The sequence below is a fragment of the Penicillium roqueforti genome (assembly GCF_015533775.1).
Source record: "Penicillium roqueforti strain LCP96 04111 chromosome Unknown scaffold_01, whole genome shotgun sequence".
Taxonomy (NCBI): domain Eukaryota; kingdom Fungi; phylum Ascomycota; class Eurotiomycetes; order Eurotiales; family Aspergillaceae; genus Penicillium; species Penicillium roqueforti.
This window is the reverse complement of record NW_024067565.1, coordinates 433,930-454,282: the sequence shown is the minus strand read 5'-3', so window position 1 is coordinate 454,282 and position 20,353 is coordinate 433,930. Positions and strand designations below refer to the sequence as shown.

The window sequence follows — 20,353 nt, the reverse complement described above, 5'->3', positions numbered from 1 at the left end:
AATGGTGGGGGTGGTCTGGAACTAGGGATGTGGATAAAGGCTCGTGATGAGCAATAGAGGAGCTAATACGCTTGATATCGGGCAGTCCTATGCAAACAAGCCACGTGCATCAGACAAACTGGCTCAGAGAAGTCCAGCCAAAAACACACAGGGCGTCAACAAGCTCAAAGATTATCGATCCCTTTGTGGAGAGCGGCAGAATAGTCTGGCGGTGAGCCTGATAGGCAGTTGTGGCGCTCGGCCGACCTTCCTATCTCATATTTTTTTTTCTCCGGTATCTCAGCTTCTTCTCTCCCCCGAGTTTGCCCTTCAACACTCTTTTTGCTTTCACCTCCACCATGGCTGATAACCGATCCGATTCCGAAGGGGGCGCGCGAGCGAAGCGCCAGAAGATGGACGCTGGGGACCCAAAGAACAACCCCTACCTCGCTCACATGTACGAGAACAACAATGGCTCCGACAACACGGCCCTGGCCAAGTTCAAGCGACACCAGACAACCGCAGCGATGGCGAAAAAGGCCGAAGATGGCGATATCAACCCTTTCAGTGGCCGACCTTTTTCCAGCAAATATTTCTCAATCCTGAAGACCCGTCGCGATCTGCCTGTCCATACGCAACGGTGAGTGCTGCCCGACAGCCATTCCGGAAGAAATATATATACTGACCATTTTATTCAGTGATGAGTTCCTACAACTCTACCAACAGTCCCAGATCCTTGTCTTTGTTGGTGAGACTGGTTCCGGAAAGACTACGCAGATCCCGCAATTCGTCCTCTACGATGATCTCCCTCAAACTCAGGGCAAAATGATTGCTTGTACGCAGCCCCGACGAGTGGCTGCCATGTCCGTCGCCCAACGTGTCGCGGCTGAGATGGATGTCAAGCTTGGAGAGGAAGTTGGTTACAGTATCCGTTTCGAAGACATGACCGGCCCGAAGACCATCATGAAGTACATGACTGATGGTATGCTTCTTCGAGAGGCTATGAACGATCCCAACATGTCGCGCTACAGCACAATCATTCTTGACGAGGCTCACGAGAGAACCATGGCGACAGATATCCTGATGGGTCTTTTGAAGGAAGTTGTGGTGCGTCGGCCAGACTTGAAGATTATTATCATGTCGGCTACTTTGGATGCGCAAAAGTTCCAGCGGTACTTCATGGACGCGCCCCTTCTCGCAGTCCCTGGTCGTACCCACCCGGTCGAGATCTTCTACACCCCTGAACCTGAGCAAGATTACGTCGAGGCCGCAGTTCGGACTGTGCTGCAAATCCACGCCACTGAAGGTGAGGGAGATATTCTTCTTTTCTTGACTGGTGAGGAAGAGATTGAAGATGCTTCACGAAAAATCGCGCTTGAGGGAGATGAGATGGTTCGCGAGGCAGACGCTGGTCCTATCAAGGTCTACCCTTTGTACGGTAGTCTTCCTCCTCACATGCAACAGCGCATCTTCGACCCTGCACCACCTCCTCGCCGACCAGGCGGCCGCCCCGGGCGCAAGGTCATCGTGTCGACCAACATCGCCGAAACATCTCTTACCATCGATGGTATTGTGTACGTCGTGGATCCTGGATTCTCCAAGCAAAAGATTTACAACCCCCGCATTCGTGTCGAGTCACTCCTCGTTTCCCCTATCTCCAAGGCCTCCGCGCAGCAGCGAGCTGGTCGTGCCGGTCGTACACGTCCCGGAAAGTGCTTCCGTCTTTACACCGAGGGCGCATTCAAGAAGGAATTGATTGAGTCAACTTACCCCGAGATCCTGCGGTCAAACTTGTCATCAACCGTGCTCGAACTGAAGAAGCTTGGTGTTGATGATCTCGTCCACTTCGATTTGATGGACCCGCCTGCGCCAGAGACTCTGATGAGAGCATTGGAAGAACTGAACTATTTGGCCTGTCTGGATGATGATGGAAACCTTACTCAGCTAGGTCGTCTGGCCTCCGACTTCCCTCTCGACCCTGCCCTTGCTGTTATGTTGATCAGCTCTCCCGAATTCTACTGCTCTAATGAAATCCTTTCCATCACCGCCCTTCTGTCTGTACCGCAGGTCTTCGTTCGTCCTCCTGCCCAGCGCAAGCGTGCCGATGAGATGAAGAACCTGTTTGCCCACCCCGACGGAGACCATCTGACAATGCTGAACGTCTACCACGCATACCGAAGCAGTGACGCCCAGGCAAACCCCAAGCAGTGGTGCCACGACCACTTCCTCTCCCAGCGGGCTCTCCAATCCGCTGATAATGTCCGCTCCCAGCTGCTCCGCATCATGGAACGCCAGGATCTCGAGATGATCTCCACTGCCTTCGATGACAAGAAGTACTACGAGAACATCCGCCGCGCCCTTTGCGCCGGTTTCTTTATGCAAGTCGCGAAGAAGGACACAGGCGGCAAGAGCCAATACCTTACCATCAAGGACAACCAGAATGTGCTCCTGCACCCGTCCACCGTCCTGGCCCACGAGGCCGAATGGGTTTTGTATAACGAATTCGTTCTCACAACCAAGAACTACATCCGTACTGTCACTGCCGTCAAGCCAGAATGGCTTTTGGTATGTTCCCCATTCCTGTCTTATAACCAGTAGATTTACTAACTGTTGTCCAGGATATCGCCCCTACATACTACGATATCAACAGCTTCCCCAAGGGTGACATCCGCTCCGCCCTTACTCGGGCTGCTGATCGCCTCGCTCGCAAGGAGAAGATGCGCGCCGAGAAGCGTCGATAGACCACTTGTTTCTGTTCAGCCTAAAATTCACGCATGATACGCTTGTTTGTCGCACTGCTTCCTTCTCATCACGATGTCAATATATCGAATAGAATTTCTGCTTTCTCCCTCTTCTCCATACCATATTTACTCCCGGACAATCCTTTTTCGGCCGTTGCCTTCAACCAGTCTTCGAAATCTGTCTAATTTGGGAGACTGGATCAAAATACAATATACTCGAGAGGCTCAGGCCTGGTCACCATGAGTTGTTCTTCAAGGAATCAATTTTAAATCAATTTTAAATCAATTGTATGCACCACCAACGCCCTCGGGTGGTTAATACATTCAGGGCTGCTTGCCCAGGGTGTTCCTGTGTGCTCTATTGGAAACAAATGTAGTCATTTAATATACAAGAAATTCTCCTCCGTCTTTAGTGAGTACACGGACAGTCAATGTCCATGATTTAGAAGATCCACAACTCAGCTGGCAAATACTGCAGGCTCGGCACCAGGAGCTGTGCGTTCCAATGATGGTTGGTCGGTGCTGGTTTGTCGCCGCCTGCTTCGCTTGCTTGATTTCCGCGGAGATGAAGATGCCACTTGCGATTTGGCGAGGCTGATCCTAGTCGAAGTTCTGGTGAAATTGCGACTTAGTGGGGGAGTTTGGGGTTGGGGGTTTTTAAGGGTTGTGATGGTTTCGGCGGGTGGAGGGAGGGTTTCTTCGCTGGTCGGAGTGCGGGAGGAGTCTTTCGTGGAAGGGTCTGAGATGTGGTGCTTGCGAAGCTCATAGATGAGTTCGCGGAGTTGGGCAACCTCGCCTTTGAGTGTGGAGATGTCCTCATTTGCCGTGTTGCCAGCAGGTGTCTTTCCCTCACTGGAAGCTGGCGTTCTGCTACGTCCCAGGGCAGTAAATAAAGCATTCTCTGCATGCTGATCGGCCAGTTTGGCATTGCGTCGCGCGAAGGTATCCTCTACCGGCACCTCAATTTGGCTCAGGTATTCCCCAAAGGTGTTTCCAAAGTCGTAGCACTTCTGCCACAAGGGACGATCAATGTTCTCCCTCGGTGTTTGCTTCGCAGCATTCGACCACCGCTTGTGATCACCATGGACGAAAGGTCCTGAGTCCGACTGTCGTGATATAAGTCTTGGATCAAAGCCACTGTGCACGGCAGCTTTTACCAATGCATCCGATGCATCTAGTTTGTCACAGGAGTCGCAGAGGCCGACCATTCGCCCAAGCAATCTCTCGACGGAATCTACACGGTGGTCCGTTGATGACAAGAGGTAGGTCACGGCTCGTCTCAAGACGTTCACGCCCTTATCCCAGTCCCTTCGAAGGCTGTAAAACCGTAGATAGGTGAACAGGGTTTCCCAACTATCAAAGAAACCTCCACCACGTGCAGCTTGAAGCCAAGCGTCGGCTCGATCGGGCTGGTCGAAACGTAATGCCGCCGCTATCAAGGCGGCATAGATGACGGGATTGCTGCTATTTAAAGATGGAACAATGAGATCCATACCATTGACCGTACGGTGCTTATAAACCCCCCTGCTCCCTAAGTTGACGGAGTAGCCTTCTCCGCCGAGCATTTTCAAGAACAAATCGAAATCCTTAAGGTTTTTCGATTTTCTGAAGAATGTGATGATAGTGATCACGAGCGACGGGTTGAGGAAGAACCGGTTCGGCAATAATGTCCGCAGAAGCAGCTCAACCAGGTCATTTTGGCGGGTCTGGCCAAATGCCATGATCATGACCCGGAAAGCGGTTGGTCGATCCGGGTCCCTCGAGCTCAAGATGTTGTTGGATATCCGCAGAAGCAGTTCCTGGAGAGGCATCTCCTGGCTCGTGTAGATGCGAATGTCGTTGGTGAGTTCGGCATCAAGGGCCTCGCGCTCTCTTTGCATCTCGCCCAATTGACTCGCGGCATAGTCCTGCGTGATATCGCTATATGTGGCGTGTCTGTTTGTTTTCAATGTGTTCATCCGATGGCGAAGACGATTCAGCTCCTCCAGGAGCTGCGCGACGTTTACCTGAGGAGTCTCAAAGTCCGCCGCGTAGTTCATTGAGACGCCCGAGTAACGATGTGCGATGGCCGGTCGTAGCAAAATCCGGATAGCAAATTGCCTTAAAGCAAGTTTCTGAATAGCCTTCAGACGAAGATCATCTTCCAAGACCCAACTAGGTAATGTCTCCTGCGGAAGGAAAATCTCGCTCTCATCCTGCTCATCAATAGTGTGTTCGTCCTCCTCGACTGGCTTGTTTTCCACCAGTCGAGCCCCGGCCGCGTTCAAACGTGTTCTTTCTGTGTGGAAGGCCCGTATTCTGTTGAAGCTGGTTGGGAATTGGGTTCCGGGAGGGAAACAAGCGACAGTGCCGAATCCCCTCGCTTGTATTAGGCGATTGAGTCCTCGTGTTTCTCTTCGTGATTGTAATGACGCCAGAATGCGCTCCTCTTCGTCCACCAACTCGCTCACCTCGGCCTTGACCGCGGCAATCTTTTCCTCCCAGTCATGTCGGCGGCGATCCTTCACGCTCGCATCGGCAATGGCGGCACCGGCGAAAATGCTGCCGTAAAATGCGGTAACAGAGTTTCCAATTCGAAGTCGTCTCTTACTAGAGGTTGCTGCCCGCGAGGTAACCCCGTTGGTAGTAGTGCTCAAACATCCGACACAGCGGCAGGACGACTGCTTCGAAACAGTACGGGACCACAAACCCTGCATTCTCAGGGCATTGCTATCGCACAATGTGTTCCAAAAGGTAATATTGCAAACTAAAGATCAATTGGACTCCTCCCGGAGCCCCGTCGGAAGTAGGAGTAGGGAAATAGATGGGGTAACATGCGATGCAGCAAATTAATTGAAAGTTCCATTCCGCAAATGCTCGGGTCGGGTCATCAGTGCAAACATTGCAAACGAGCTAAGACCCCATATCTCCTGACACCGTTGAATGTCTATCCAAGCACTGTAAATCTGTCTACTTTTTTGTTTTCTTGAACGAATCTCTTTTGTTACAATATTCAATGGTCAATAAACTATTCGGTCTCGCAGCTGGGCTGCTTGCGTTGAGCGGACTTGCCAATGCCCACGGCTCGCATTCAAATGACGAAGCCCCCTCAGATGATTGGGCCACAAGACACATGATAGGTAAGACATGTTGGCGATGCGTCAATGGAGAAGTTGACCTTGCTAATATTGTCATATCTAGAGGAACACCACATTGAATCCTTCGACCCGAGCTCATTCTTCATCCTCCACGACTACGATTCCTCGGGGACATGGTCACAAGACGAAGTCCGCAAGACATACGGCCTCAACGACGAATCCAATGCCGGTGTCAGTGAAGAAAAGAAACAAGATGCCGTGCGAGCAGTGTTTGAGATCTTCGACACTGGGCGCACTGGGTTTATTAATCGGGAGGACTGGCTGGCGGGGCTAGCTGCGGGTAACCGGCTTCCCGATCTCGGTTACGGCCCTGGACATCATGGGGACCTTGAGTATGAGTACGAAATTCATCACTTTGAGAAGTTCCACGGCGACGATACCACGGAGGAGGACTTGACCCACCCGGAGGATATTGAACATTTCCGCAAGCATGACGAGGAGGAGGATGCGGCTATTGCCCTCGATAAGCTGGAGCAGATTCAAGTTGTCGTTGGTAACATTCCTCAGAAATTCCGCCGGAACTTTTAGACTCTTGAGCACGTTTCTTTCGATGCTTGTTTTCTATGTACATACGCGCTTATACATATCATCCTTCATCAAGTTGAGCCTCCCAGTTCATCCAACAAGTCCCCTCTCTTAACTTGTGATGTTTGAAGATATTTCTGCATATAATTCTTCCAATAGGAAAAGTATGAGAAGCTAAAGTAGCTATTCAAGACTTGAATTCGGAAGCAGAGGATATAACGATATAGCCAGCCACAAAATGAAGTAGACCCGCCAATACACCATGTATGAGATGGGAAGTCCTGACTAAAAACGTCGGGAGGGGAGTGTTGAGACGCTAAAGGCTCAAAAAGAGGATGATGATTCATAGTAAAAGGCGGCAGTAAATGCCAATGCCGAAAACAGAGAAACATGGAAAAGAGGCGTTGGGAAGAGCAAGGAGCCGTTAAGGGTAGATCTATCCCCTTATAGTTAATTTGTCTTCCAGGGGCTTGGCTCTCAGTACTCCGCAGTGTAGCCCAGCCTATCGGTCGAATCAACAACCCTGTGATATGAGTGTTAACGTTAAACTTGATCCACCGAGATTGAGAATAGTTCAAACGTACGAGTATTGTTTCGTCAAGGTCCCTTCTCCACCCTTCGAAAGATCGATATTGAAAACGTAGAAGTTGCCATCGCTAGTGACAACCATGACTTGGGGAGTATTGCTACTCATGGCAACCACACTCCTCAGCGGCCCGGGGCCTGTGTTTCCACCAGGGCCTGGGTTCGATCGCGGCAATTTGATCCAAGCAAAGTCACGCGCTGGCTCCCACATCTCACTGACTCCCTTTGGAAGATATCCGCCCATTCTGGCAGCAACTGCGCCGCCGACGTTTTGAGAGGTCCGGCGAAGCATCCCCATCAAAGTGCCGTTGTGCCTCCGCGAGGAAGAATCTGAGCCAGCATCCCCGCCCGTCTCGTCTTCCTCGGGTGAATACCCATAGGTATTTGGTGGAGAGCCATGGTCCCGACCTGGAGGAGAATGCAACGAAGAGCCATCTGACGATGGTCCTTGCTGGGCCAACTTGAAGATGTGGACGGTGTCGGTGGATGAAGAGACGCACAGGAGCGTGGATGCGGTGTTGAAAGACATGCTGTAAATTCGTGACGGCATGGAACCACGTCGGAACTGGTACAGCTTGTGGCCATCTGGAACTGAGAAAATACGAATGATGGTTCCTTTATCTGATGCAGTAGCAAGCAATGTCCCATCGCTATTCAGCGCAATGAGTGCCAGAGGAGAGCGATGCGCTTCGATGACATTGATAGCTTCTAGCTTTACAGCATCAAAGATTAGAACATCCCCGGTCGTAGGAGATACATGTGTCGTTCCAGGGGGAGCATGCGCCGGTGTATTTGCGGCTGCGGGGGCTTTTTGTGGAAGAGGATATGCCATGTAACAATTCTCTGAAGAGGGGGCAAGAGCACATATTGCTGTTGACTTGTCAGAACTGGGCAAAAAACTACTTAAAATGAAAGGGGAAAAACAGGCGCAAGAGCTCTGTACCGTTGGGGTTTGGTGAGGTATCAATGGTGGACAAAAGCTTCATGGTCTGGATATCATAAAGATAGATCTGATCCTCAAGGACAATAACAAGTCGCTTGCGGTTCAGCTTCACTGCAAGGACAGTTGTTGGAAATGTTAATTCGCATATTGTGCATTGTCGCTATTTCAAAGATTAGTTCCTAGTTCCATGTTTATATAAACTGCCTGTAATGACATGAATGAGTAACGATTCAAGATACCTTGGTGTTTTGGATCTGCAAGCGTCTTGGCGATAAGATAAGGGCTACAAGTGAGGTTGAGAATAGCATCTCAATGACAGCGATGTTCCCCTCTTTGGCTTCATAGCTCTTGGCAAAGGGTTCAGTTGTGAAGATCTGAAATCCCTTAGATGTTGCTATAAATGCGGTCAATGGACATTCAACGACAAAAATATAGAAACAATTCCGGAGGGAGACTCACCCACAGCCAGATAGCTATAGTCCTGGTTAAATGTCACGAAATTCATGGCCATTTTTTAGAAAGGTTCGGGATTGTAGATGAAATCAAGACTGATATAAGGCAACTCTCAGATGTCGGAGATACCCCGCTTAGGGCGATATCGAGAGGGGATCACCAGCAACTCTTGCCCGTCACTGGCCACAGCGTAACATGTCTTGGACTTGGAACAAAGCGAGATACTTTAAAGACGAGGATGTGGAGAAGAGAGGATATGATATCCGCGAAGTCTTTGGTCGTCACAAGCGAGAGGTTTGCGCTTGGGCCGCACCTTGATTGCCCACCGCCTACCGAGTTGTCTTATCAGTCATCGCCCGCTCTTTCCGAGGTTTCTTCTACTTCACTCTCTGGCTGATTTTGGCTAATTTTCACGCAAGAACCAATCCAGCAGGATGATAAGAAGGATATATAATTCCCCTGAAGCTATGACCTTCGGTCGCTGACTCCTTGCTTTCCTCCATAAAACGGCCGAGAGTATCCCGAGGTACTCACCCCCACGATAAGTGACGTAGAGATCGTTTACCCTGATCCTTAAGCCCTACCGATTTTACTATTTTGTCAATACAAGCAATGTTCGTCTATCATAGACTCGGCATGCAATAGCAAATAGGGTAATCCTATCGTGTTGCATATACTCGACACATGTTAGACGTGGTTGTGGAAGCAGATATATATAGTGATTGAACCCGACGATGGAAAGGCCTCGTTATTGTATTAGGATCCCTCAGCTTGTGTGTCTCTAAGTAATGACCTGTTATAAGTAGATGGCGATTCTGGTGTGAGCTTTTCGAACAAATGAGCACCCTGAGCAGACAATAGGGTTCCAATCATATATATACCTTGAGAGCAATTCATGTTTATCAGCCTCGATGTATGGTGACCGTCTGTCCAATGAAAAATATAGAAGCCTGATCATGTTAATCTCAGTCAACGCATATTATATGAGGCATTTGTGCTGTTGGGCTGGATGATGTACTCAGCTAGTCACATGTCGCCCATGCAGAAGGTGCCATTAAAGTCCAATAATCCAACACCAACACCAACACCTGCAGCCCAGTATCTGGGAAAGGGCAAGGACTGACCAGGTTCCCTGGACATGGACTAAGTCTGTCGCGTATCACTAACGAAGACTGGTCAGTTCTTGAAAATTTCAATCGAGACCGGTGTACCAAACTAGGAAGGAATACCTCGCAAGCGCGAGGGAAACAAGGTACGGCAGCTACCCGCCTCGCACGACATAGTCCCTTGTGCATGGGCCACCGAAATAACCCTCATTAGGTCGTTCTTCATGCCGCCCGACTGAAATTGGGCTTTCGACTTCCGCTTAATAGTTCAAGACTATGTCCAAGTCAGATAGGCAGCAGTCAAGACAGTTGGTCAACCTGTCTACCCTTTCTCGGGTTAGTGAACCCCTAAGTAATGTGGCGCAGGCCATAGCCAATATGCATAATTCCCTATCCAGACCGAGACTCAGTTATCATGTGGCTTCACTGGAATATGGAATTAACCGGCTACTTGGGTAGCAAACGGCCATGTGCATTAGTTAGATATATCAACTAAGGTAAGCACTAGGTCTGTGGCAGCTAACATGTGTCAGATCCAAGACAAGGAACAGCCTATTTTGTTTCCGCCCGATGATGTGCAGTTCCTGCACGTTCCGACTGGCGCATAGAGTATCCATATCCCCAAATACCGGTGCCGGTGCCGACTTGGGCGTTTAACCGAGGCACAGCACTGATAATATTGATACCAACCCGCTGGTAACATAGGTGGTATTCCATTCCTAGTGACACGTAAACTTTCTGGACACAGCTCACCAACCCGACTGAAGGGAGTATGCATCTAGTCATGATGTCCAGGACAGCTGGGATCTGCAGACGTGGTAGGAATCGAGGCAGGATCTGCAGAAAGTTGCCCGATCGTTCAATGCAGCGCTCCGTCCGACACAGCCCACTTTTTCTCTATGGCCGTTGGCTCAGGAGTTGTAAGATATAGGTGACCAATGAGAGTTGACATGGGTTCTCCGGTATGGCGGAAATATCCAGCGATACGCTAGGGAAAAGATAAGACGACTTAACTGCTATTGACACATTCGCGACCTGGGTATACCTGCCGACATATAGATGGTACATAGGCTTGTTATTAGGCACTGGCGCGACGGTGTTAGGTACCCGGTCCCAATCTTGGGCACCTGCAATGAGGCATACCCATCACAAGATCAAGGGTGTTGTTTCGGGACGGGCTATTGACGGGATTAGGCATCTGTTTACTATTGGGCATATTACATCTAACGTTGTGATGTCCCCCACCTCGAGTGGATCGCAGTGGCGATCCGGGGTTAGTTCGTTCCACCCTGTAACTAGTTATGGGATACTGGATATAAGTACTTTTAGATGTCTCGAAGCAGTAATATGTGGGTTGGGTCTTTTTTTCATTTGATGTATCATGTTTCAAGAATGTTTCCACCCTCGGGAACATCTGAAAATTGAGATTCAGTACTATATGCCCGGGTGGATGCTGCCGGGTGTATGGAGAACGTTTACCATATACATCAATTACGGAGTGCCCGTGGAATCCTTTTGGATTGGCAAATTGACTTTCCTGTTTCCATGGACACGAAATGCAGGAGAAATGGCTCGACCTCCGGCTGGCAGGGCTTTTTCATCCGATGTGGATCCTGATATCCTCTCGAGCGGGGTGATAACCTTGGAAGTTCTTTGTTCCCCATCAACCAAGGAGAATAGGAGAAGAACCTTGGAAACCCCCTCCCCAGACGCACAGACAAGGCTATAATCTGGTCCGAGGGAGATATCGGCAAATCTCATCGTCATCATTGGTCTGCCTCATGAGTGATTGGCCACATCAACGGTTAGTTGTCTGTGGTCGCTTTTTTTTTTGAGCCCAGTAGGTTTTTGAAGGGTGGGGTTTAGGGGGGGGGGCAAGTATACGCGAGAGAAAAGTGGTCAGGATCCCTGTCTAGAGGGGACATGCCGTTCAGGATCTGTATCTGATGCATATATCATACCATCAATTAATACAAGGTTACGCGGATAACATCCAGACCCGCGGCGGTGGAGCGTGTGGATACAGATGCAATTAATTGGGGCCACCATCTGGGAACCATGACGATGGTGATAAGTGATGATGATGAGACGATATCCAGTAACATACATGTAAGTTACAGATGTATAAACAATAGAATTCACTGGGGATACATAATGTACAATGGCCCCAGGTACACTCGCTGTCAGATCTTGTCCCACGTTATCTTCCCCCCCTCCTTCAATTGCTCTCCACTCCATTCCTCTCCTCTCCTCCTTCTACTTGATGCATTGCTTCTTTTATCTCAAGTCTCTCCCTGCCGCCTGACTGCCTTTATCTTTCCATTCTTCACCCCCTTGCCTTATCTCTGCTGGTCTTGTACGATCTCCCCCTCCCAACTCGCATCCTTCTTCTTTACTTTCCATGTTTTGCAACTGCTCGAGTTCGCGACACTGGCTCATACTCGCGACGCGCTTCAGGAAATTCTGCTAACAACTGCCGCGTAGTTGTGGTTGCGATCACCCGCGAGTCAGATTTCCATTGCTTTCGTACTCTTCCCCATATCGCGACTACAAAGGATGTAACCGTCTTTTGATTCGACTCTCAAAGGTGTTGCAATTGCAAGTGACACAACCATATTCATCACAATATTACACCCCTTTTCAACCACGCGTTCTAGTCAGTCGTCATGGCCACAGTGCTAGTCCAGCAGCAGGCGCTGCACCACTCGACCCCCCCTCCCTCTCCAATCCCCTCAGCCTTGATAAACCGACGATCAAGCCCTATCCCGAACAGACATATTCCAGTATGCCCTACAGGCCCGATTCCAACATCTCAGCCTCAGCCTGTCTCCGTGTCCCGGCCCAGCGGTCAGCCTTCCTCGCTGTTGTCTCCTCCAGATGAAAGAATGCGCATTGGACGACCGTCATCCCCCGCTGTGTATGCCATCGACGGAGCCAAATTAGCAGCCGCGATCGCTCATCAAGCATCACAACCTTTACCCGACGCCTCTCTGATGTTTCCTTGGCTCCATGGACTGCACCGAGACAACCATCTGCAGCTGGGATTCTTTTCAAGTCGCAAGCGACATGCTCGTCACACTCCGAAATGCTGGCGAGGCCTTACCATCGTGAAGCTTGGAGGTGACCTGAGCAAAGCACGCATCAGGGGCGCAATAAGCGCCCATGAGGTGCTGGCACCTTCATCCCATTTCTTGATGGCTGATCCTCCCGAGGGATTCTCCGTCCGCAATTTCCAAATACAAACTGCCAAGCTGGCTGCGATGTCGGATATCATTATTTATGCTGAAGATGATGATAGCCATAGCGGACTTGTTGAACTAGCAAACCAGTTTGCCAAGGCGCAGCGGTTATGGCGAACGAAAATGGATCCCCTAGAGGAACGGCCGACGTACAACACCTTCATTCTGGCCGGTTCGTTGCTTTGCCTTATCTCCCGCATTCATGAACCATCAATTGATATACCCTCATAGACAAATTCTCCAACGTTGCCGACCAACATCCAGAGATCATTTCCATCGATGCGAAAGGTCAACCGACAGGTCAAACTATGGATTTCGGTAAGTTTAAACGAACCTTGGCACGCCCAGAGTTAACCTGAACAAAATGGTAGCCCAATGGGAGCGACTGGAAATGTCTACAATGTCCCGGGCTTCCGAGATTTCGTCCAATGTTTGGCTAGGGTCTACCCCGGACTACTTCCATACTGGAGCTCTCGAGTCATCAAAGGAGGAGGGCTACGACCTATTGATCGAAACATGCGACATGGCCAACATCCCTGGTCCGCGCTTCCTCGCTATGCTCGATAAACAGATAGAGAGTGGTTCACAGCGCTTGGAGTTCCCTTCATCAGGATCTCTTGTGCTCCCATCGGGAAACACCCGAGAGGTTGAGGACATTGTCAACACAATCAGATGGATCTATTATCTCGCGCACCCAGAAACATCATCGGAAGACCTCGAACCGGACGGAGACGTCGTTATGATCAAATCGAGCGGGAAACCCCGCAAGATTCTCATCCACTGTGCGGACGGTTATACCGAAAGCTCGCTGTTGGCAGTGGCGTACTTTATGTTTGCAGAAGGGGTGCCTGCCCATGAAGCCTGGCTTCGACTGCATTGCGATAGGCAACGCAATTTCTTTGCCTATCCGACAGACGTTGCTTTCCTACGCCACATTCAAGAACGTCTCTTGCAGGAAAGCCCTGCGACTCAGTCGACAGATCTCTCGGAAATCGGGGATCCGCATTGGTTTCACAGCATCGACGGCTCCTTCCCCAGCCGTGTCCTACCGTATCTGTATCTGGGCAATCTGAATCACGCAAACAACCCGGAGCTTCTGTGGCAGCTTGGAATCAAGCGTGTGCTTAGTATTGGCGAGGCTGTCAACTGGACAGATTCGGACCGCGCCAAATGGGGAGCTGACAATCTGATGTACATTGACAATGTCCAAGATAATGGCATTGATCCTCTCTGTCAGGAGTACGATCGTTGTTTGGACTTCATAGGTAAGTCCTCCGAATTTGTGACTCCTCCGTTTCTGTTTCAACCTGCTAATCTGTGTACAGAAAAAGGAAAACGCCACGGCACGGCCACATTGGTTCATTGTCGGGTCGGTGTTTCCCGATCTGCAAGTATTTGCATCGCTGAAGTCATGGCGTCCAAACATCTCTCTTTCCCCCGTGCATAGTAAGTAATCTATAATTAAGTCGTTTGGCCGAGCCGATACTAATTCATAACAGCTGCTTTGTCCGCGCAAGACGACTCAACGTCATCATCCAGCCACATCTTCGCTTTGTGTAAGCATCTGTCCTTCTACCCTCACATTCAACAAGGAAAGATTGCTCACATTTCCCTGCAGTTATGAACTCCTTCAATGGGAAGAGCATCAAATGAAAAAGCGAGGCCAGCCCGTCAAGCGAGATCTTGAATGGGACATTGTTGCACGTGAGATAGCTCTGCTCAACAAGCCTTATTCGAGGCACTAAGAGTAGCCTCGACCCACCCCCAGTCTACACAATCAGGATTATGAGGGCGGCATACTGGATACTGGATACGAGATTGCCATTCCTACTGCAAACGCGAACGCTTAAACATTTCACAAGACTTCTCTACCGACTACTTAGGGTCAACACTCGGCTTTACGATGACCCGGACACTAAACCTACTCCCTTAATGCGTGTTGTCACCTCACCTATTCGGGATACTACACACTACGATACAATGACTCTGCACGATTTCTACGAACATGAGACGACCTTTTGATTGATCTTTGGCGCTCGGCGTTCTGAAGACCTTAGGGCATGATATTGCACCAACCATCCATGCAATCTTTCTGCTGTCTCTGTTCGACCCGATATTTTCTTTCTTCTCAGCCGGCCCATCTTGTTGATTTTACCTCTTGATTTCGGCCTATTTTATCTTTCTGCCTCCAATTTCTACTTTCTACTTTTTTTCTTTCTTTTGTTGCTGTTTCATCCAGCAATCCAGGTTTTGCACTGGTATTTCATATCATTCTACCAGCATTTTCTCATGATACACCTCACCTTGTCTAGGGGTTACGTCTTCATGCTACGCTGCACGTTTGAACTGGAACTTTCGAAAACATACTTATTACATTTTCATATCCATTTGAATTATTATCTCTTCGTCGTCTTGTCTTTATCATTTTGTCTCGCCTTTTTTCTCCTCTCTCGGTCCCTTCTATGGGCTTTGGGTTATGTGTTATTTAGGGTTGGTGTGGTCACAATTTCGGTGATCACAGGCGTATCTGCTGACCATTTTAATGTTATTCGTCTCATTCAGGCTTCACATCTCTCGATTCGGTTCAAGATACCTTGTAGGATTTACGGGAATATCAAGTCGAACGCACAATAGGTATGAGGTATATGAACGATCACCAATGCAGGCCTTTAGATCCCCCGCCGAAAAGCAGACAGATATTCATTCATTATTCATAAATATAATTCGGTATAATACAACTGTATGACATTACGACATCCTCTTATTACTCAACAGCGCTCAAACACCCGATATAGCCCCTTTAGATCTGCAACCTCAACCACACCCCGCAGCAGCCGTGACGTGGCAACCAGCCGCGCACGGAGAGCCGGGAAAATAGCATACTCCAACATGCGAACCATCTGTGCACGACGCGCCCTAACAAAAGCATCTTCATCCTCGACCCCAGAGTCATCGGCTACCACCGGCCCCTGCGTAACCGACTCCCCCAGCGCGTCCTGCGCAACAGGCCGCGACAGAACCGGAAGCTGCTCAGGCGTGTAAAAAGCAGCCAGCTCACGCAAAAATGTACGGAAACAACCCTCCTCACTGTCCCAGTCCACATACGGCCCAAGCCTCAGCAGGAAACGAGGCAGTTTCGCCAGCGCAGGCAGATACCCCTTCAGCAACAGCGGGATGGAAAGCAAGTCTCCGTCGGGACTGATCTGCAGCGAGAAGTACTCGTTCAGCATTTCGCGACGGTCGATGAGCGTGCGCGCTATCATCTCCGGTGCATTGGCGAAGATGGAATCGGCCTCGTCCGCTTTGCTGCTGTCCGGGTGCTCTTGGCGTTCTGATTCTGCGGCGATTTTCAGTAGATCTACCAACTTCGGCGCTGGGTCTAGGCGGATTACGCCGAAGTTGCCGAAGTCGGTTAGGCCTACTTGGTAGAAGAATTCGTGGCATGCGAGTCCGTAGTCGATTAGGTATAGCTTCACGCCTGATTGGATTGCTGCGAGTCGGCGTCGTTCGTCCACTAGTCCGACGTATGTGTGTGACGCGAACATCTCGGTTAGTGTGTTGTGCATCTCGGAGCGGACGGCGGCTCGGAGACCCTTGACGGATGAGAGGGCGATCTTTAGGGGTTGGCGATCGGTTGTTTCGTATTGGAGGCCGTTGTCTAGAATTGATGTCGTTGGGTCGTTGGGTTCTGTGGGTGCGTCTGGGTTGGATGGGTCGCGAGGTGAGGCGGCTGGGCCTAGCATTGCCGTGATTTTGCGGACTTTTGAGTCTGTTCTTATGAGGTTGTTTTCGTAGGGTCTCTTAGCCGTTGCGGGCGTTTTGGGCGTCGCTCCGGCTTTTGTTGCCTCTGCTGTTCCCTCGTGAGTTTGAGCGTCTCGATCGCGTTGTAGTGACTCGATTGTCTGCACGCCAGGTAGGAGACTTTGTGTCAGGAACGTGCGACTCGAATCTACCTCAACCAGCTTGGATCGGATTTCAGCGCAAACAAGTTCAATGATCTCGTCTTCATTTAGGAAATTTACTTCCCGCTTTGTCGGGTGTACATTCACGTCGACGCGGCTAGGCTCGACCTCGAGATCAAGATAGACGAAAGGATGGCCGCCTTTGGGCAAAAAGGCAGAGTAAGTCTGTTCAACTGCACGCTTAACAGCGGTTGACTCTACTGCGCGGTGATTTATGAAAAGCAGAATTACTGTCTTCTTGACATGATAGTTGGCGTTGGTAGCGAAGCCGGATGCGTGAAATCCGAACTTGGTATCCTCTGTTTTGAATTCAACAAGTTCGTTTGCCACGGCACTGCCGTGGATCTGGCGGATCCGGTCGACAGTATTTGCGCTGACTGGAGTTGATATGCTCACACCGGAGTCTCCGTGCTTGCGGCATGAGAAAGCAACTCCGGAGCAATGCACTGCGTACCGGCCAACGACATCAAGGATTTTAGCATATTCCTCGCTTGCCGAGCGGAATGCTCTCCGTCGAGTGGGAACGTTATAGAAGAGATCCTCGACCTTGGGCTCCGTTAACTTGAAAGTTGCCATATTTTCATCGGTTTAACTTACGGTAATTTGAGTTCCCCCTCGGCCAGCCGTTGCCTTGGGTGCGGAATTCTGGCCTGGCTTTGCCGGTATCAATTTGCCATCTCCGTAATGTGCTCGCCAGGCGCAGCTGGATCCAGCAGTCTTCGTTGTAACCGTCAGATGTGCGATATGACTGATACTAGCTAGAGCTTCACCGCGGAATCCGTATGTTCCAATGGAGGTCAAATCTTCGAATTCTTTGAGCTTAGATGTAGTGAATCTCTCGCAGAGAATAGGGAGATCGTCTCGCTAGATAATGTTAGAGCCGGCTGCTATAATCTTAAAAATGACTTACATCAATGCCATGGCCATTATCAGTAATCTGGAGTAGTTTCAGACCCCCTTCCTTAATTAGGACTTCAATCGAGGTGGAGCCAGCATCGACGGCGTTTTCGATGAGCTCCTTCAGTGCGTGCATTGGAGCAACGATAATCTCCCCAGCAGCAATTTTATTTACGACATCGGGATCCAAAGCCTGTACGGAATTTAGTATTTCTGGTATGTGATAGTATCCGATTGGTTTCATGTGCACGCGTTACTGTACCTTGATTTTCTTTGGTTTAGGGGGTTCCAGAGGCTCATCTTCCTCTACGGCGCGCTTGGTGCCGCGTTGATCGATAGGCTCAATATTCATATCGTCTTCCATCCTGATTTCCAGCTATCAGGAAGGTGCTCTGTGGGGGTTAGGTTGCGAAATGCGCGTAGTTGGAGAAAAGGCGAAGACCCGATAAGGCGATAAGAGAGCCCAGGCGTCATTGCTGGTGGATACCATTGCTCCGCTACATTCTTCCTTTCGCAATGGATATGCAACACTCCGGTCGCAATTGTCCTCTGCATCTATCCGTTGCTTCGATGTCATAAAGAAACCCACGGAGCTCACGGAGCTTTCCCTTAATAATTCCGGGCCGAAATCATGAACCGCGCAAAAATGCCTCTTCAGGCTGATGAAGAGATGGGCAAGAAAGATGACGACCATCGACCATCCGATCAAGCACGCTTCCTACCTCTGCGGCACCGAGCAATGCCCCGACCTCGCCGAATATTGTTTGCTATCATTGCACTTATCCTCGTCTACGAGTTCTTCAAGCACATGCCGACAGACCTAGGACCTGTCACAGATCGGTACGACTCTGCGGCTGCGAAGCTACGAGAAGAAAGCCTTGCCAGATGGGCTGGCTCAGGCAATCCAGCTGCTGTTCCCAAGCCAGGCAATGCACTACTGGACAATTTGCCGCCAGTCAAGGTGTCGGAATCGGACCGAAAGGAGGAAGCTTACGATGGGATGATCAAATTCTATGAGTTGGCCCACTCTCTTCCTCGCTATAAATATTCGCAGAAAACCACGAGCCGTGCAGTTTTGTTTGCAGCCTCAAGTCTCCGCAGTGTGTCAGATCTTCTGCCCTTAGCTTGTCGGATGGCTAGTCAGCGGCTGAACTATGTGCATTTCACCTTGATGGGCAAGGAGGAAGTCTCGATTGACGGAATCAAGGAAGTCAACAGAATCAGAGATAGTGAATGCCCGATGACATGGCACGGTATGATATTCAGATCCTGATGGTCGAACGCGTGTTGCTGACTTGGCGACAACTGACAGATGCTCGGCCGGACTATGCACCCAAATCTACCGATGACCGTATGAAGCGGTCTGTGATAGGGGGGTTGCAAAACATAAAAGCCTACATCAGCCCCGAGCTCATCATTACACAAGGTCGGGACTGGGAGGATTCCTTTTTCTGGGACGGGGTTGAGGTCTTTTCTCGAGAACGTGACGTCCCTCACGTTGCTCTTTCCTCTGATTCAAGGAATCTTATGTGGATAGCTTCACTGGATAGCCAAGCTCTTCGATGTAGGTTATCTTCCTCCTCTTTGGTATGTCATGTCCGGAAATGCTGACCGTACCTGCAATAGCGTGGAATAATATACAAATCGAAATGGTGGTGCATGCAGCCTCCGAGTCTTCTGGGTCTTTGATCAGGCTTATTAAGTCATTGGATGCAGCCGACTATTTAGGATCGGCTCCAAGCTTGACAATAGAACTACCCCAGCGGGTAGATTTACAGTTGCTTCGGTTTCTCCAACATTTGGACGGGCTGACCCAGCTTCCTGGCCGAATCACTATTCGGCGGCGCATTCAACCCCATGGCATGGACACAGAAGAATCATCGCTTCGAACCGTGGAGTCGTTCTATCCGCGGGATCCTGAGATGACACATTTGCTTCTGCTATCTCCACAGACCGAGCTCGCACCATCGTTCTACCACTACCTGAAGTTTGCTGTACTGAATTACAAACAGTCTTCTCGCGCCAAGCGCCTTTTTTCCAATATGATCGGCATCTCACTTGAACTGCCATCATTCAAACCCACGGTCGATAGTCAATCTTTCACCCCGCCACCCATGACCGTTGAAGGCAAAGAACAGTTTCTTCCCTCGTTCCTCTGGCAGGCCCCCAATAGTAATGCAGCTTTGTATTTTGGTGATGCATGGGCGGAATTCCATTCGTTCATGGCTAACCGCCTGTCGACTCCGCAATCCACAGCGGCCTCCCAACCAAAGATTATATCGGAGAAATATCCGGCCTTTATGGAATACATGCTCGAGATGATCCGCGCCAAAGGATACTACCTGTTATATCCATCATTCCCAGGAATAAAATCTTCTTCGATTGCTACAGTACACAACGAGCTATATCAGCCCCCAGAAGAATTTGCGGACAACAGTCCCGCAACCTCGGATGAAGAAGCTACTCAAGACATTCACGATCCTGCTCAGCCGCTTACAGGGGGCTCTCTCGCCGGCTTAGGCTCCATTGAAAAACCACTGAACCGTGCATCAACTATAATGCCACTTCTCGACTTGTTTTCTTCGGGTCTTCCCGATCTTGATGCTTTGCCTCTGCTTTCATACAACGGAGAGGGCTCAACGGCTGCGGCATACACCAAACAGACGGAAGAATATGCCAAGCAGTTCCGAAATCTTTACGGAGGATGCCCCAGAGATAGCAAGATTGATGACGTCTCGACAGACCTATTATTTTGCATATAAGAATGAATTCCCAGCGAAATCTCT

General features: G+C 49.9%; 8 protein-coding genes across 8 annotated transcripts; 5 read left to right on the top strand and 3 right to left on the bottom strand.

The window, feature by feature from the left end:
- Positions 1-338: 338 nt before the first annotated feature.
- On the top strand, positions 339-2,720 carry LCP9604111_541 (DEAH-box ATP-dependent RNA helicase PRP43; the record flags this gene model as incomplete). Its single annotated transcript, XM_039069128.1, has 3 exons — positions 339-619; positions 678-2,544; positions 2,598-2,720. 3 exons carry the CDS (start codon positions 339-341, stop codon positions 2,718-2,720), a joined length of 2,271 nt encoding a protein of 756 aa, XP_038933089.1.
- A 458-nt stretch (positions 2,721-3,178) lies between these two features.
- On the bottom strand, positions 3,179-5,416 carry LCP9604111_540 (uncharacterized protein; the record flags this gene model as incomplete). The annotated part of the gene is made up of 1 exon (XM_039069117.1): positions 3,179-5,416. One exon carries the CDS (start codon positions 5,414-5,416, stop codon positions 3,179-3,181), a length of 2,238 nt encoding a protein of 745 aa, XP_038933088.1.
- A 299-nt stretch (positions 5,417-5,715) lies between these two features.
- Positions 5,716-6,385, top strand: LCP9604111_539 (nucleobindin SSP120; the record flags this gene model as incomplete). Its single annotated transcript, XM_039069106.1, has 2 exons — positions 5,716-5,839; positions 5,901-6,385. 2 exons carry the CDS (start codon positions 5,716-5,718, stop codon positions 6,383-6,385), a joined length of 609 nt encoding a protein of 202 aa, XP_038933087.1.
- Positions 6,386-6,859: 474 nt separating this feature from the next.
- On the bottom strand, positions 6,860-8,421 carry LCP9604111_538 (phosphoinositide binding protein ATG18; the record flags this gene model as incomplete). Its single annotated transcript, XM_039069095.1, has 5 exons — positions 6,860-6,905; positions 6,967-7,837; positions 7,911-8,070; positions 8,150-8,304; positions 8,370-8,421. The coding sequence occupies 5 exons, from the start codon at positions 8,419-8,421 to the stop codon at positions 6,860-6,862; spliced, it is 1,284 nt and encodes a 427-aa protein (XP_038933086.1).
- Positions 8,422-11,623: 3,202 nt separating this feature from the next.
- LCP9604111_536 (uncharacterized protein) lies at positions 11,624-12,042 on the top strand (the record flags this gene model as incomplete). Its single annotated transcript, XM_039069083.1, has 2 exons — positions 11,624-11,825; positions 11,954-12,042. 2 exons carry the CDS (start codon positions 11,624-11,626, stop codon positions 12,040-12,042), a joined length of 291 nt encoding a protein of 96 aa, XP_038933084.1.
- Positions 12,043-12,135: 93 nt separating this feature from the next.
- pps1 (tyrosine/serine/threonine protein phosphatase PPS1) lies at positions 12,136-14,453 on the top strand (the record flags this gene model as incomplete). Its single annotated transcript, XM_039069072.1, has 6 exons — positions 12,136-12,880; positions 12,940-13,026; positions 13,080-13,973; positions 14,034-14,154; positions 14,208-14,264; positions 14,327-14,453. The coding sequence occupies 6 exons, from the start codon at positions 12,136-12,138 to the stop codon at positions 14,451-14,453; spliced, it is 2,031 nt and encodes a 676-aa protein (XP_038933083.1).
- A 1,023-nt stretch (positions 14,454-15,476) lies between these two features.
- On the bottom strand, positions 15,477-17,931 carry LCP9604111_534 (mismatch repair ATPase MLH1; the record flags this gene model as incomplete). Its single annotated transcript, XM_039069061.1, has 4 exons — positions 15,477-17,216; positions 17,268-17,534; positions 17,581-17,760; positions 17,830-17,931. The coding sequence occupies 4 exons, from the start codon at positions 17,929-17,931 to the stop codon at positions 15,477-15,479; spliced, it is 2,289 nt and encodes a 762-aa protein (XP_038933082.1).
- Positions 17,932-18,213: 282 nt separating this feature from the next.
- Positions 18,214-20,329, top strand: LCP9604111_533 (uncharacterized protein; the record flags this gene model as incomplete). The annotated part of the gene is made up of 3 exons (XM_039069050.1): positions 18,214-18,820; positions 18,880-19,131; positions 19,194-20,329. The coding sequence occupies 3 exons, from the start codon at positions 18,214-18,216 to the stop codon at positions 20,327-20,329; spliced, it is 1,995 nt and encodes a 664-aa protein (XP_038933081.1).
- Positions 20,330-20,353: the final 24 nt, after the last annotated feature.